A 13,173-nucleotide genomic window follows, 5' to 3' on the forward strand; every position below is an offset into this window, starting at 1 on the left:
GGTCAGGAAGTTATTGAGTGCCTGTTGCTGTGAACTTTGAGACTAAGGGCCCTATTTTAACTAGCTAAGCGCACAGCCTGAAGTGCCTGTCGCAGGTGCGTTTAGGGCGTGTCCAAATCCACTTTTGCTAGTTTAATGGCTGAAAAAAGGGTCCGTGCGCCAGGTGCATGGTTCAAAAGAGTTGTACTTAGTGTCTTCATTAATTCATACAACACTATTAATAACATACTAAAATCAAGCTTTTGCACACCCAGTCGCCAGTCTGTTAAAAGGTTAAAGTCCAGTTTATATCACGTCTGTAGTTGAGACCTCAACCCCGATCATCTGAACACTTTCATTTGATAAACAGCGCGGCACAGGCAATACATTATAAGCTAGGCAACATGTTGTGACCTTGGAGAACCCATTTTGTGCAATTACTAGACGATAATGAGATAATAAATCATAATCCCAAGACGAAAAGGTTTTAACGTCGACGTCTTGATATAATGAGAAAATGAATAAAAGTTGCAGTAACCTTGGTCAACTCCGCCTCCATAATTCACCGACAAGTGGTGTCTCATTTCTAACCATGTGAATGAAATGCTGTAATAAACGTACGGCCTTGAGCTGATAATGGAGGAACTGGGCTGCATGTGATCGTGCTCACAGTTTGGATAAACTCTGAAATACTGCGGTGAAATCTGTGTTAGGAAAAATGGAGGAGGCGTGTTTGCACGAATGGGACTCGCCCTGCTTCTCTACTGCCACTTCTTTCTCTTCCTGTCCATGTTTCTCCTCTTCTTTCTGTCTCTCCCCCCACCTCTTACCTCTCTCTCTCTCTCTCTCTCTCTCTTCCTGTTATTTTAGTGAGGGTGGCTGAAGTGCAGGAATCATCAGAACAGCCCGTGTGCAGCTGACTTTCTATTCAGAGCTTTAATGGCTGACGCTGTGTGCAGCTGAGCCCCATTCAAAGCCAGAATGGCTCCTCCATGTACAGTTGATTTTTTTTTTTTTTTTTTCCAAGACGCCCAGTTCCGCCATTCGAGCCGTCTGCGGTTCAAAACTGTTTCTCGCCCTCCCGTCACGCTCTCCCTCACTCTCCTGACAGAGTATTGCGAGCCTGATGTGTGCGGAAGATCGATTGTGCCACTTAAAAACCTTTATCTTTGCTGTAAAGTAGGGATGTTGTCGATTTTAAAGAAATTCGTACTCGTGCGGGTTTGTCGGCTGATTGGTTGATTTAATCGACATATCTGTGAAACTGAGTGTCTCCACAAAGAATCATGCAAAAGCCCCACTTTAAATCCTGTGTTTACCAGAGATGGTCTCAGAAGTTTTCTTGGAAATACGTCATTCAACATGAGAAAACATAAAACCCGACTAATCGACTGAAGAAATCTTAGTCGACTAAGGGCCCTGACACACCAACCAGATGGGCCGACCGTCGGCAGTAAAGCCAGTCAGACTGATCAGTCGGGTCCCCGAGGTCCAAAAAGTGCCTCAGAACACACTGAGGCGACGCCGGCTTGAGCGTACGCTCTGCGCGTGCGCGAAACGTAATACGTCTCCATAGCAGCAGGCGGCGCTGCTCTGTATTGTTTCCATTAACAGTCTCATTGTTTCCCAGAAAATGAAAACCGGCAGCTGATTGGACGAACGCGTCACGTGGGTCTTTTTTCTCCGGAAATTCACAGCCAGACTGTCATGGCGGCTCGTTCAGAATACGATCTCATATTGTACTAAAATAGTTCACCGAAACGTGTTTCTGAAAACATTTTAAGAGAGAAATAGGCCGTGCAGTTGCTGAATCTGTCTTCATTTCAGATCAACAAAGGTCAGTTTAAACGATTTGTCAGATTTTGAGAGGCTCATCTGCTCGCCATTTCCGGGTGAGTCCTGACTGCCCTGTCCCCGACTAACATGTTGGGTCGGCCCAAATGAAGGCCGACGGCTCCTCGGACGGCCGACGGCACGGGACACACGGAACAGACTCGAGTCATGGACCTCGCCAGACGGCCCAACGCCCGATTATCGGGCTGGTGTGTCTTCTCTATAAGACCAAAACGAGCGATTAGTTGACTAATCGACTCAGAGGGGGCAGCCCTACTGTGAATAAAAGGCCTTTACACACTGGGAACGTTACAAATAAACAATACGAAAATGCAAAATGCTCGCCTGGGAATATTCATACCGGCAGGGAAACTGTTATGCAGTCTAGGACTTTTATTGTGAAGGGCAAGAACAGAATGAGTGGATCTGTTATGCATTGCCTTTGTCAACGTTGAAAGGAGTAACGGTCGTCTTCTTGGACGGCTCTGGGTTTGGACTGCGGGACACCGTGTTGTTGATTTATTGGTTGATGACTTTATTGTCACTTTATCGCCGCATAATATCCAAGGTCTGTGTGAAAGTAGGGCTGCAGCTAACGATTATTTTCATCGCCGATATGAATCTGTTGATCATTTTCTGGATGAGTGGATGAGTTGTTTGGTCTCTAAAATGTCAGAAAACGGTGAAAAATGTGGATCAACGTTTCCCAAAAGCCCGAGATGACGTCCTCAAATGTCTTGTTTTGTCCACAACTCAAAGATATTCAGTTTACTGTCACAGAGGAGAGAAGAAACTAGAAGATATTCACATTTATTCATGGTGACAAAAACAACTGTTCAAAAAAATTGACGTGCAAATTAATCGCACCAAAAAAAACCCACAAAGGACACACACACACACACACACACACACACACACACACACACACACGGGATGGTCAATATGGACAAAGACGATGATGGCTACTCATTCAAGGCTCAGTGTTTTTTCACATCACTGCCCATCTCGCCTCCTTTCCTCTGTCCTCCCTCTGTTTGTTCCAGCTCCTTCAGGGCCTCATGTTCACATCGTTGTACAGAGTGCAGCCTCGAGCAAGGCCTGACATTTACTGCGCTGCGACGGGGGTTGGGGGGGGGCGGAGGCAGAGGTGAAGTGACTGGACTGTAGCGCGGAGAGAGATAACGCAGCAGCGGAGAACTGGACTGCATTACTAATGAGAGCTCTTTGACCCAATGTACCTGCTCCAACAAAAGTTTGAGTTTGAAACATAGTTGTGTTTGAGTTTGATTTTCAGATAGGCTTTTTTCTTTTTTTCGCTCCAAGTGCTGACTTCCCTGAAATTGACAAATTCATTGTTTGCACACTGGTGTTAGCTTTCAGTTTATCTTTTATCTCAGCTCAGTCCAAGAGGCTTTGGAAAGAAAGACAAACATAGCTTTCTTCCAGCTTTTCTCTAATCACTTTGTAAGTTGAAATCTGCACACTGTACGACGTCAGCCAGTACCACCTAGTTAAAAGTCAGTGTATTTAAGGGGATAGTTTGGACCCTTTGAAGTGTGGTTGTCTGAGCTACTTCTCCAGAGTCAGTGTGTTAGCTACAGCAGATGGCAGTCGGCACACCCCCAGTACCAACACGGAAGATAAGCAACGTCCTGCTGTGGACGGGGGGGGCAGCAGCTAATAGCACTTTAGACACCTGAACACATCTATATCAGTTTAAATAGACGCTATATTTAGAATATTTCCAGAGCTTCACCTTGCTGTCAGACGGCCCTTTACGACGGGGAACTGAAGCCGTTATCTCTGCTCTCTTCAAAGCCACCAGACTCCTTTGACAAAAACAGACATTTTACCTCCCAGAACACAGGAGTTGCTGCTCTACTGCTGCCTCCATCGGTTAGTTAGTTTGTGTTATTGTGTGACTTTGGGGTTAGTTCGGTCAGTTCAGATTCACCAAAGTCGCACAATAACACAAACTAACAGATGGAGGCAGCGGTAGAACAGCAACTCCACAGCAGGACATTAGCTTATCTTCCGTGTCGGTACTCCTGCCTCCTTCTCCAAACTGGGGGTGTGCCGACCGCCATCTACTGTAGCTAACACACTGACTCTGGAGAAGTAGCTCAGACAACCACACTTCAAAACATCTCAACTATTCCTTTAATACATGTAACTATAACTTATTTTAATGAAGCGAAGGCTGCATTTGTATGTAGCCTGTTATTTATCCGGAATCAACCAATAGATGAATGAATGGACCGAACGACAAACAGATGGATTTGGGAAGTGTGTGTGTGTGTGTGTGTGTGTGTGTGTGTGTGTGTGTGTGTGTGTGTGTGTGTGTGTGTGTGTGTGTGTGTGTGTGTCAAGTGTGTGTGTTGGTAAGTTGCACTCAGAAGCAGCCAGTCAAATAAATGCCTATCATGTGATGGTGAACTGTGGACACCGAGGAATGTTCACGCTCACTAAACTGGTGACCCAGTGGCCTTTCTGTGTGTGTGTGTGTGTGTGTGTGTGTGTGTGTGTTTGTTTGTGTGTGTTTGTTTGTGTGCTTGGGCACGGTGCCTTCCTACCTCACCCTTGTGACGCTAAGCAGCTCTAGCCTGATCACCATCTGTTCAACCAGTCTGTGTTTGTGCACACACACACACACACACACACACACACACACACACACACACACACACACACACACACACACACACACACACACACAGCCAGGGGTGGTGTTTTGTGTAGCTGTGAAATGGTTGCTTTCATATAACCACAGAGGTTGTGCTGAGTGTGATTTGCTGTGGGACGGGTAGCTCACAGAAGGCTGCAGGTAGTGTTTGTGTCTGCGGTGTGTGTATGGTGTACAGCACGTGTGTGTTTTTCGCAGGGTTGCGTCTCTGCTAGATAATAGCTGCTCCGTCGAGCGTCTCGGTTCACCCATAGGACACGGGCGTCTGAAAGCGATGAAACATTTCCATTCCCTCAACTTCAGACGCCCAGAGAAACTGCGACTGTGATTTCTGAATATCTGCGTGATCTGGGTCATCTTGACTCATACGATCATCACAGCTGCAGTTAGCGACATTGTAACCAAGGTAACAGACAGCAGAACGGTTTGTCTTTTTGTCCTCCTGTCTGGAGCTTTGTATCATTATTCAACCATTGTCTGAGCTGCAAAGATGGATCCATTAATCGACAGCTGGAAGATATTTAGTTTACAGTCACAGAGGAGTGGAGAAACCAGAACATATCAGAGTCAGAGATTTTTGTTTATACTAATACACAGACTCCACAAATAACTTTGTGACCGCTACTACGCAGGGAGCTTACGGGCTCTTTCCTACGTATGAATCTGTCAAATAACAGCTTAGGCCCGCTGACCTGTCCAGGGTGTGTTCTCTGCCTTTCACCCAGTGCATGCTGGGATAGCTTCCAGGAATAGGCAGGTAAAGAAAATAGATGGATGGGATAATGTGCCTGTGTGTGTGTGTGTGTGTGTGTGTGTGTGTTTTATTACACAAGATCTATTGTTTAATTTATCTGTATCTGCAGCAGCTTGGCTCCCTCCTCCCTGCTGCTAAACCTCATCCTCCCAACACACACACACACACACACACACACACACACACACACACACAGACACACACACAGGTCAGTTCAGTTCAAACCCCCGTGTTGAGTGCAGTTGTAGCCAGCAGCTGTATTTCGGTGGTATGTTCCTGCTGTATTGCTCTGTAACTCTGACCTGCCAGCTTGTTAATTCTAACCCGCAGCCCTTGAGTGGTAGACCTCTGTTTATCCCATCGACTGAATGTGATGAAACACTCACTCCACGGGAGGGATGATTCAATTTGCAAACCCCTCCGACCTCGGCAACGAGAACCAAAGTGCAGTCTCTGCATGTGCCGATACGCTGCGCAGGAAACGAGCGTAGCCCTCGCTCGGCCTCTGTGTGCTCCGTGTTGATTTGGCCTCTGGGGTTAACGCTTTAACATAACTTTGATGCAACCCAGCAGTAAGAGGAGGAGTTGTACTGAGGGAAAGAGAGGGAAGGTTAGTAGTATTTGACAGAGGTGGGAGCAAGTCACACATGTGCAAGAAGGGCTGGGCGATACGGAGAAAATCAAATATCACGGACCAAATACCTCGATATCGATACCACAACGATATTGTAGTGTTGACTATTGGTGCTTTCACAAAAGAGATTTTAGATAAATAATCATCAGTAATGTAGATATAATGACTAGGTGGGTAAAGGTAAATAATAGAACAGCTAGAACAGTGTGGTAAGTTCAGAAAAGTACATCACTTTATTGTAATGCAGCCTTTAAAACCAAAAAATATCCAAAATCTAACACAATATCTAGTCTCCTATCACGATATCGATATAACATTGATATATTGTATATATTGTCACCTTTAAGTCGCAAGCAAGTCTCAAGTCACTGTGGTGAGAATCAAGTCAAGTCATACAAAATCTGTAACATTAAAGCTATAGTGCGTAGTTTCTGTCGCCCCCATGAGGAATTTTAAGTAATGACAACAACACTGTCGGTGCGTCCACATGATACAAGCCTTCTGTGATCGCGCGGAAACATCACTGCCTCTATTGCTGCCACAAGACATTTTTAAAACACCAAACACAAGCACTGAACTACCCGGGAGTTTGTGTAATAACTGAATGTTTTCCTGCAACAGCAAAGCACTCGCTTGAAGCTGCCTTCAAGTGCAGTCGGAGATGTCAAAAACGTAACGGTAATTGTGAAATATCAAGGGCCCTGTTTTAACGATCTGAGCGCACGGCGTGAAGCGCCTGGTGCAGGTGCGTTTAGGGCGTGTCCAAAGCCACTTTTGTTAGTTTGACGGCGGAAAAAAGGGTCCGTGCGCCGGGCGCATGGTTCTAAAGGGTTGTACTTAGTGTCTTCATTAATCAGAGGTGTGTTGTGGGCGTAACATGCAATCAACCAATCAGAGATCATCTCCCATTCCCTTTAAAAGCCAGGCGTGTTTGGACCTTGGAGCATTGCTGTTATGATGGAGGATTTGCACCATAATATTTCTATTTGCAATCTTCTGCATGTGTGTGAGCTGCTGTGCGTCCCTGTGTGTGTAACAAGCATAGTGTGCGCGCTGTGCACGAGCCTAGGAGCATTTTACTAATTTGCTGTTAAAATAACAATGAAATGCTGCGTTATTGACTTTAGACCAGGTTTTTGTTGGTCAATGGCGCGATCACTTCCCGCTGCCTAAAGATAGCAATACGCCCAGAATGCACCTGAACACACCTCCCTGTAAGACCAGCACGCCCAGAATGCACCTGAACACACCTCCCTGTAAGACCAGCACGCCCATGGGCGCACAGATGGGCGCAGGTGCATTTTGCTATTCAAACGACGTGAATGCGGTGTAACACAGTGGTTGGCAAGAACATGTATAACAAACCACATGTTAAATGTTCTTTTTTTTCCCCGCCTGTGTTGTTCAGGGGCCCCTTCAGCGTGGTGAGGAGATGCATCAACAGAGAGACGGGGCAGCAGTTCGCTGTCAAAATCGTGGATGTGGCCCAGTTCACCTCCAGTCCTGGACTCAGCACGGAGGGTAAGAGATCACGCTCTCTGTCTCAGTATATCGCCGTTAACGTCTCTCTCTCTCGTCTGTTACCCTCTCTGCTGTTTCCAGCTGCTCATAAATATAACTAAACATAATTGTTTTTTCCCACTCTGGTGCACACTGCTAGTTAATGCAACGGAGAGGTCAGATTCATGTCCTTGTATATGTGTGTACGTCCACACTGGCCTACTTTTTTATTCACACAAGTTGCTCATAGCCACACTCGGGAGTTTCACAGTTCAATCAAAGTCTCTTCTTCTGTCGTCTCTGGGCTTGAGAGTACTTCTTTCAGGGAAGTATACCATCCCTTCACTATACGTGCAGGGTTTTTCCTGGCTCAGAAAGAGGCCTTTGGTGTCACGATCTGTCATGGCATTGACGAGGCTAGAGCAAAAACGTACACAAGCAATCTCAAAAAGCACGCAGGCCAGGAAGCAAGCAAGGAGCCGGCACAACCGTCCACGACTCGACAAAGCACGGCAGTAAAGCACAAAAACGGAGCATAAACAGAACAATGAACCGACACGAGACAAGGACAGCACATCGACTAAATACACAGGGTAACGAGGTAACCAGGGACAGGTGACACTAGGGATCAACAAATCAGGGTGAGACACAATCACACAAGGCGGGAAAACACAAGACAGGAAGTAAAACGAGACATAACTAGGGAGAAAAACAGAGACTTCAAAATAAAACAGGAAACAGAACATAGACAACCATGACAGATTGATCCGCGAACAGTAGAGGCAATGAGCCTGTGTTACCTTATTTGACAGAAATGTGTGAATGTTTCCTGTTATTTCCTATTTATTATTGTAACAAAAATGTCGGTTCCTTAATAATTTATAACCTATTGTGGTCATTTTTGGATTTAATACAGTAAATCTATTACATATTGCACCTTTAACTGTTTTAGCGTTCACGTATCACTGTGCTGTATGTTTCACACTCCAGGCAGAGGTGTTTTTCTTCATGACTCGTGACTGATCTTGTAATTACAAACAAGACTATAATTGTAGTTGTGTAATCCTTGTTTTTTCCTTCCATGCCTCTAGTTTTTATGCTAAACTAGACTAAACACATATTAGCCTCTCATTTCTAGCAAGTCAACAAAATAAGCATGTTTGTCAAAATGCCCAACAGCTCCTTTAAAGGTCCTATGACATGTTGCTTTTTGGATGCTTTTATACAGGCCTTAGTGGTCCCCTAATACTGTATCTGAAGTCTCTTTTATATAGACCTTAGTGGTCCCCTAATACTGTATCTGAAGTCTCTTTTATATAGACCTTAGTGGTCCCCTAATACTGGATCTGAAGTCTCTTTATATAGACCTTAGTGGTCCCCTAATACTGTATCTGAAGTCTCTTTTATATAGACCTTAGTGGTCCCCTAATACTGTATCTGAAGTCTCTTTTATATAGACCTTAGTGGTCCCCTAATACTGGATCTGAAGTCTTTTATATAGACCTTAGTGGTCCTCTAATACTGTATCTGAAGTCTCTTTATATAGACCTTAGTGGTCCCCTAATACTGTATCTGAAGTCTCTTTTATATAGACCTTAGTGGTCCCCTAATACTGTATCTGAAGTCTCTTTTATATAGACCTTAGTGGTCCCCTAATACTGGATCTGAAGTCTCTTTTATATAGACCTTAGTGGTCCCCTAATACTGGATCTGAAGTCTCTTTTATATAGACCTTAGTGGTCCCCTAATACTGTATCTGAAGTCTCTTTTATATAGACCTTAGTGGTCCCCTAATACTGGATCTGAAGTCTCTTTTATATAGACCTTAGTGGTCCCCTAATACTGGATCTGAAGTCTCTTTTATATAGACCTTAGTGGTCCCCTAATACTGGATCTGAAGTCTTTTATATAGACCTTAGTGGTCCCCTAATACTGTATCTGAAGTCTCTTTTATATAGACCTTAGTGGTCCCCTAATACTGTATCTGAAGTCTCTTTTATATAGACCTTAGTGGTCCCCTAATACTGGATCTGAAGTCTTTTATATAGACCTTAGTGGTCCCCTAATACTGGATCTGAAGTCTTTTATATAGACCTTAGTTGTCCCCTAATTACACTCTGGGGTGTGCCTGATATCATTGGAAAGGTGATTGATGTGGGTGTGTTTGTGTATTTGAGAAGTGTTTTATTTAATACTTTATTGGTTTTTTTCTTTGCACTTTTCAAATGGAAATAAAAAAACACAGACATATCTGTAGAAAAAAATTCATATAAAATCCATTTTTGAGTCTTTTGGCTTCTGGATTTTTTTCTGTAGTAAGCTGAGACATGTGGCTATGGCCCTGTGTTACAGATGTATGACTTGGACGGAAATAAAAAAAACCTCCATTCTAGCCTCTGTAACTCTGTCAGTAAGGCCTAGAATCACCCTGACACACTTCCTTTCCAATGATACCAGGCACATCCCTGAGTGTCAAAGTATATGGGAGCTGTACCACTTTTAATTTGGGTATGACGTTTAGACCAAAAAGCATGGAATTTCAAGCGTTTCTTCAGCCACTTCTGTCTACAACAGTCGAGAACCCTTTTGACATTATGTAAACACATGATGTAATCTGAAACCTGCTGGCCTGGTTAAAGAAACAGTGCAACTGATCTCAGCTGGTATTCTGTCTGGAATGGAGTAGAATGGATGTTTCTAAGTGACCCCAAACTTTTGACCGGTAGTGTGTGTATATATATGTATATATATATATATATACATATATATATATATATAGAGAGAGAGAGAGAGAGAGAGAGAGGCTTCTCTACGGCTGCAACTAACGATTATTTTCATTGTCGATTGTCTTCTTGATTAGTTGCTTGGACAGAAAAATGTGGATCAGCCCAAGATGACGTCCTCAAATGTCTTGTTTACAACTCAAAGATATTCAGTTTCCTGTCACAGAGGAGAGAAGAAACTAGAACATAGTCACATGTAAGAAGCTGACGTCAGAGAAGTTTCACTGTTTTTTTTTTCCCCAGAAAAAAAACAACTGACTTTCAGATCAATTTAGAAGTTTTTCTTGCATCACAGCAGCTCCATTTGCATCATCAACAAAGACAACCATTAAAGACCAGAAACAAGGATACAAACATTTAACACAACATTATCTAACCAAACATAACAAGCAGCTTAAATACAAAGAAAACCTGCCAAAAAGAGTTAAGCAGCATACACATAAGCGATTTGCTCTCTGTGCACCGCTAGGTAGGGCGCAGAGCAAAGCGCAGGGCAGGTATTCATCATCGAGGGTGGCAAGGAAGCTTTTTCCCATTGCTAGGTAATGACATGCTGTTATCTCATTGGTTGCGCTATCGAAAGGTCAGCGGCAACTAGGTCAAAGTTGGATTAATTTGAACTTCAAGCGCAGTGCAAAGAAGCAAATCCAAGCGGTGCGCAACGCCAGGGGTAGCGCAGCACATAGTTGGACGTCACCCATAGACTGTATAATATTAATGGACAACGCATCCGGTTCGGCGAAGTGCTGCAAATGCGGAAGTGCCTTAAACCTGCTTTCTATCTGAATTCCAGCAGGGGGAGACTCCTTAAAGCTGCTTTCTATCTGAATTCCTGCAGGGGGAGACTCCTTAAACCTGCTTTCTATCTGAATTCCAGCAGGGGGAGACTCCTGAAACCTGCTTTCTATCTGAATTCCAGCAGGGGGAGACTCCTTAAAGCTGCTTTCTATCTGAATTCCTGCAGGGGGAGACTCCTTAAAGCTGCTTTCTATCTGAATTCCTGCAGGGGGAGACTCCTTAAACCTGCTTTCTATCTGAATTCCAGCAGGGGGCGACACGTGCGGTTGCAAAAGGAGTTCTATTTCTGTAGAAGTCTATGAGAAAGTGACCCACTTCTCACTTGATTTATTACCTCAGTAAACATTTTCATAATGAGTTTATGGTCTCAATCACTAGTTTGAAGTCTTCTGCAACACAGAATGATGTTCATGTTTTGAATTATGGTCTCGTTGATTTTAAAATCGGCGATAAAGCAGGGGGTGTTTTAGGGCGTGGCTATGATGTGATTGCCAGTGAAAGTGTGTAACGTAACGTAGAGTGTAAGCAGCTCCTCCCTCACTCCTCCCTCTCGTCTCAACCGGGATGGCTGAGCCCGTAACGGCAAACTCGACGACTCATATCAGATCTCCACAAACCAATGGGTGACGTCACACATGCTCGGTCCATTAATATTATACAGTCTATGGCGTCACCACCCTCCTCCCCGTAGGAAATCAATGGAACGGCTGGCGCAAAGCGGTTTTGCCACCTATCATGTGTAGGCGGCTTAAAAGCACCGTGTGTGATTTGCACTACCAGACAAAGGGCTGCTCGTATAGCTGTATGGACTTGTATCTCATTTTCTATACTAATATACAGCATGGCATTTGCAAGCTACGGAGCATGAACACATGCTGTGAGTTCAAGATAATTAATGTTTCTTAGGGGAGCTTTACCTGCCACATTACACAGCCGCCTTCTTTACCTTCTCTAATTCTCTCTCGCTGATGGAGTGTACTTAATCCAGCATGACAGGGCGTCTCCTTGGTTTACTTAAGCTTCTACAAGGCAGACATAAAGTGCTCAGCCGTTCGTACTGTAAACGCCACACGCACATGTCCTCTCACTGAAAAAAAAAGTTTTTAAAATCATATCTGCAGAAAATTGTAGGTCTCGTTTTTGTATTCATTTCATGGTTTTGTGTATTTTGTGGGATTATAAATCTCTGCTTTAAATTTTTAGTGCACCTGACTCGTGGAACAAAATACAGCACTTCCTTAAAATCAACTCATTTTTCTCTTTTGGACATTTTAGATATCTCATTTTAAACCTGCAAACGTCTACTTGTAATCGCTTTACATAATGCTATTTTCTTTCCAAATTTCCTATCAAATTATTTTTCCAACTCAGAAAGTTTTGGTGGCTTTCTGTTGTTCTTATGATGGCGTTGCTTCTTTTCTCCGTCTTTGTAATGGACACGATGACACTGTAAACGAGCGTCGCCTGTGTTTAGTTTATTTATTTATTTACACATATACAAATACTACAGATTAATATACACATACTTAGGCCTGTAACAATTCCAAATTTTGCTGGACAATTAATTGTCTCAGAAATAATTGCGATTAACACTATACAGCCCAGGATGTTTGGAGTGACACCTGCTGCTAGCATAGCTTTACCTAAACAGTCCCACCAATAATCAGTTATATAATTACAATTTGGCACTTCTAAACAAAATCAACAATTCCCATCAACATTCATACCCCATTAGGACGTTAGCTAAAGTTAGCAAACAAGCTGTTCTGTACCGATTAGAAAAAATAAAAGCACAAATCCCCATGGAACAACATTAGCATAATGCTAATGAATGACGGCCAACTCCGCTACAGCGTCGTCATTTACGCTAACGTTACTAATTAAACAAAGCACCATAGTAGATTAAACACCACTGGCGGACTAACTACATTACTTAACCCTTGTGTTGTCTTCACCATCGTCCATGAACCTGTCATTCTGGGTCAAAATTGAAAAATGCTTTTTTGTAACTTTTTTTTTACATTTGTGTCGTTTTTTCAATGCTTTTGGTGCTTTTTTAAACGTTTTTGTCCCTCTTTTCAACGCTTTTTTATTCATGGTAAATAAACCTAATTTAAATGACATTATACCTAATTTTGGAGTTTGAAAAAAAAGCAGATATTATGAATTATTTTGACTAATACAGTAGTTAAGATCAGAGGATGTTGAG

General features: G+C 43.3%; 1 protein-coding gene across 19 annotated transcripts in view; it reads left to right on the forward strand.

Annotated features, from left to right (window-relative positions):
- caska (calcium/calmodulin-dependent serine protein kinase a) overlaps positions 1 to 13,173 on the forward strand; it is a 214,666-nt gene that overhangs the window by 62,627 nt on the left and 138,866 nt on the right. For all 19 annotated transcript variants that reach the window (XM_036003864.1, XM_036003863.1, XM_036003866.1 and 16 more), the window contains exon 2: positions 7,292 to 7,404. In XM_036003864.1, coding sequence (XP_035859757.1) covers positions 7,292 to 7,404 — 113 coding nt within the window. The remainder of the gene's footprint in view (positions 1 to 7,291; positions 7,405 to 13,173) is intronic.

Source organism: Sander lucioperca, chromosome 8, assembly GCF_008315115.2.
Source record: "Sander lucioperca isolate FBNREF2018 chromosome 8, SLUC_FBN_1.2, whole genome shotgun sequence".
NCBI classification, from domain to species: Eukaryota; Metazoa; Chordata; class Actinopteri; order Perciformes; family Percidae; genus Sander; species Sander lucioperca.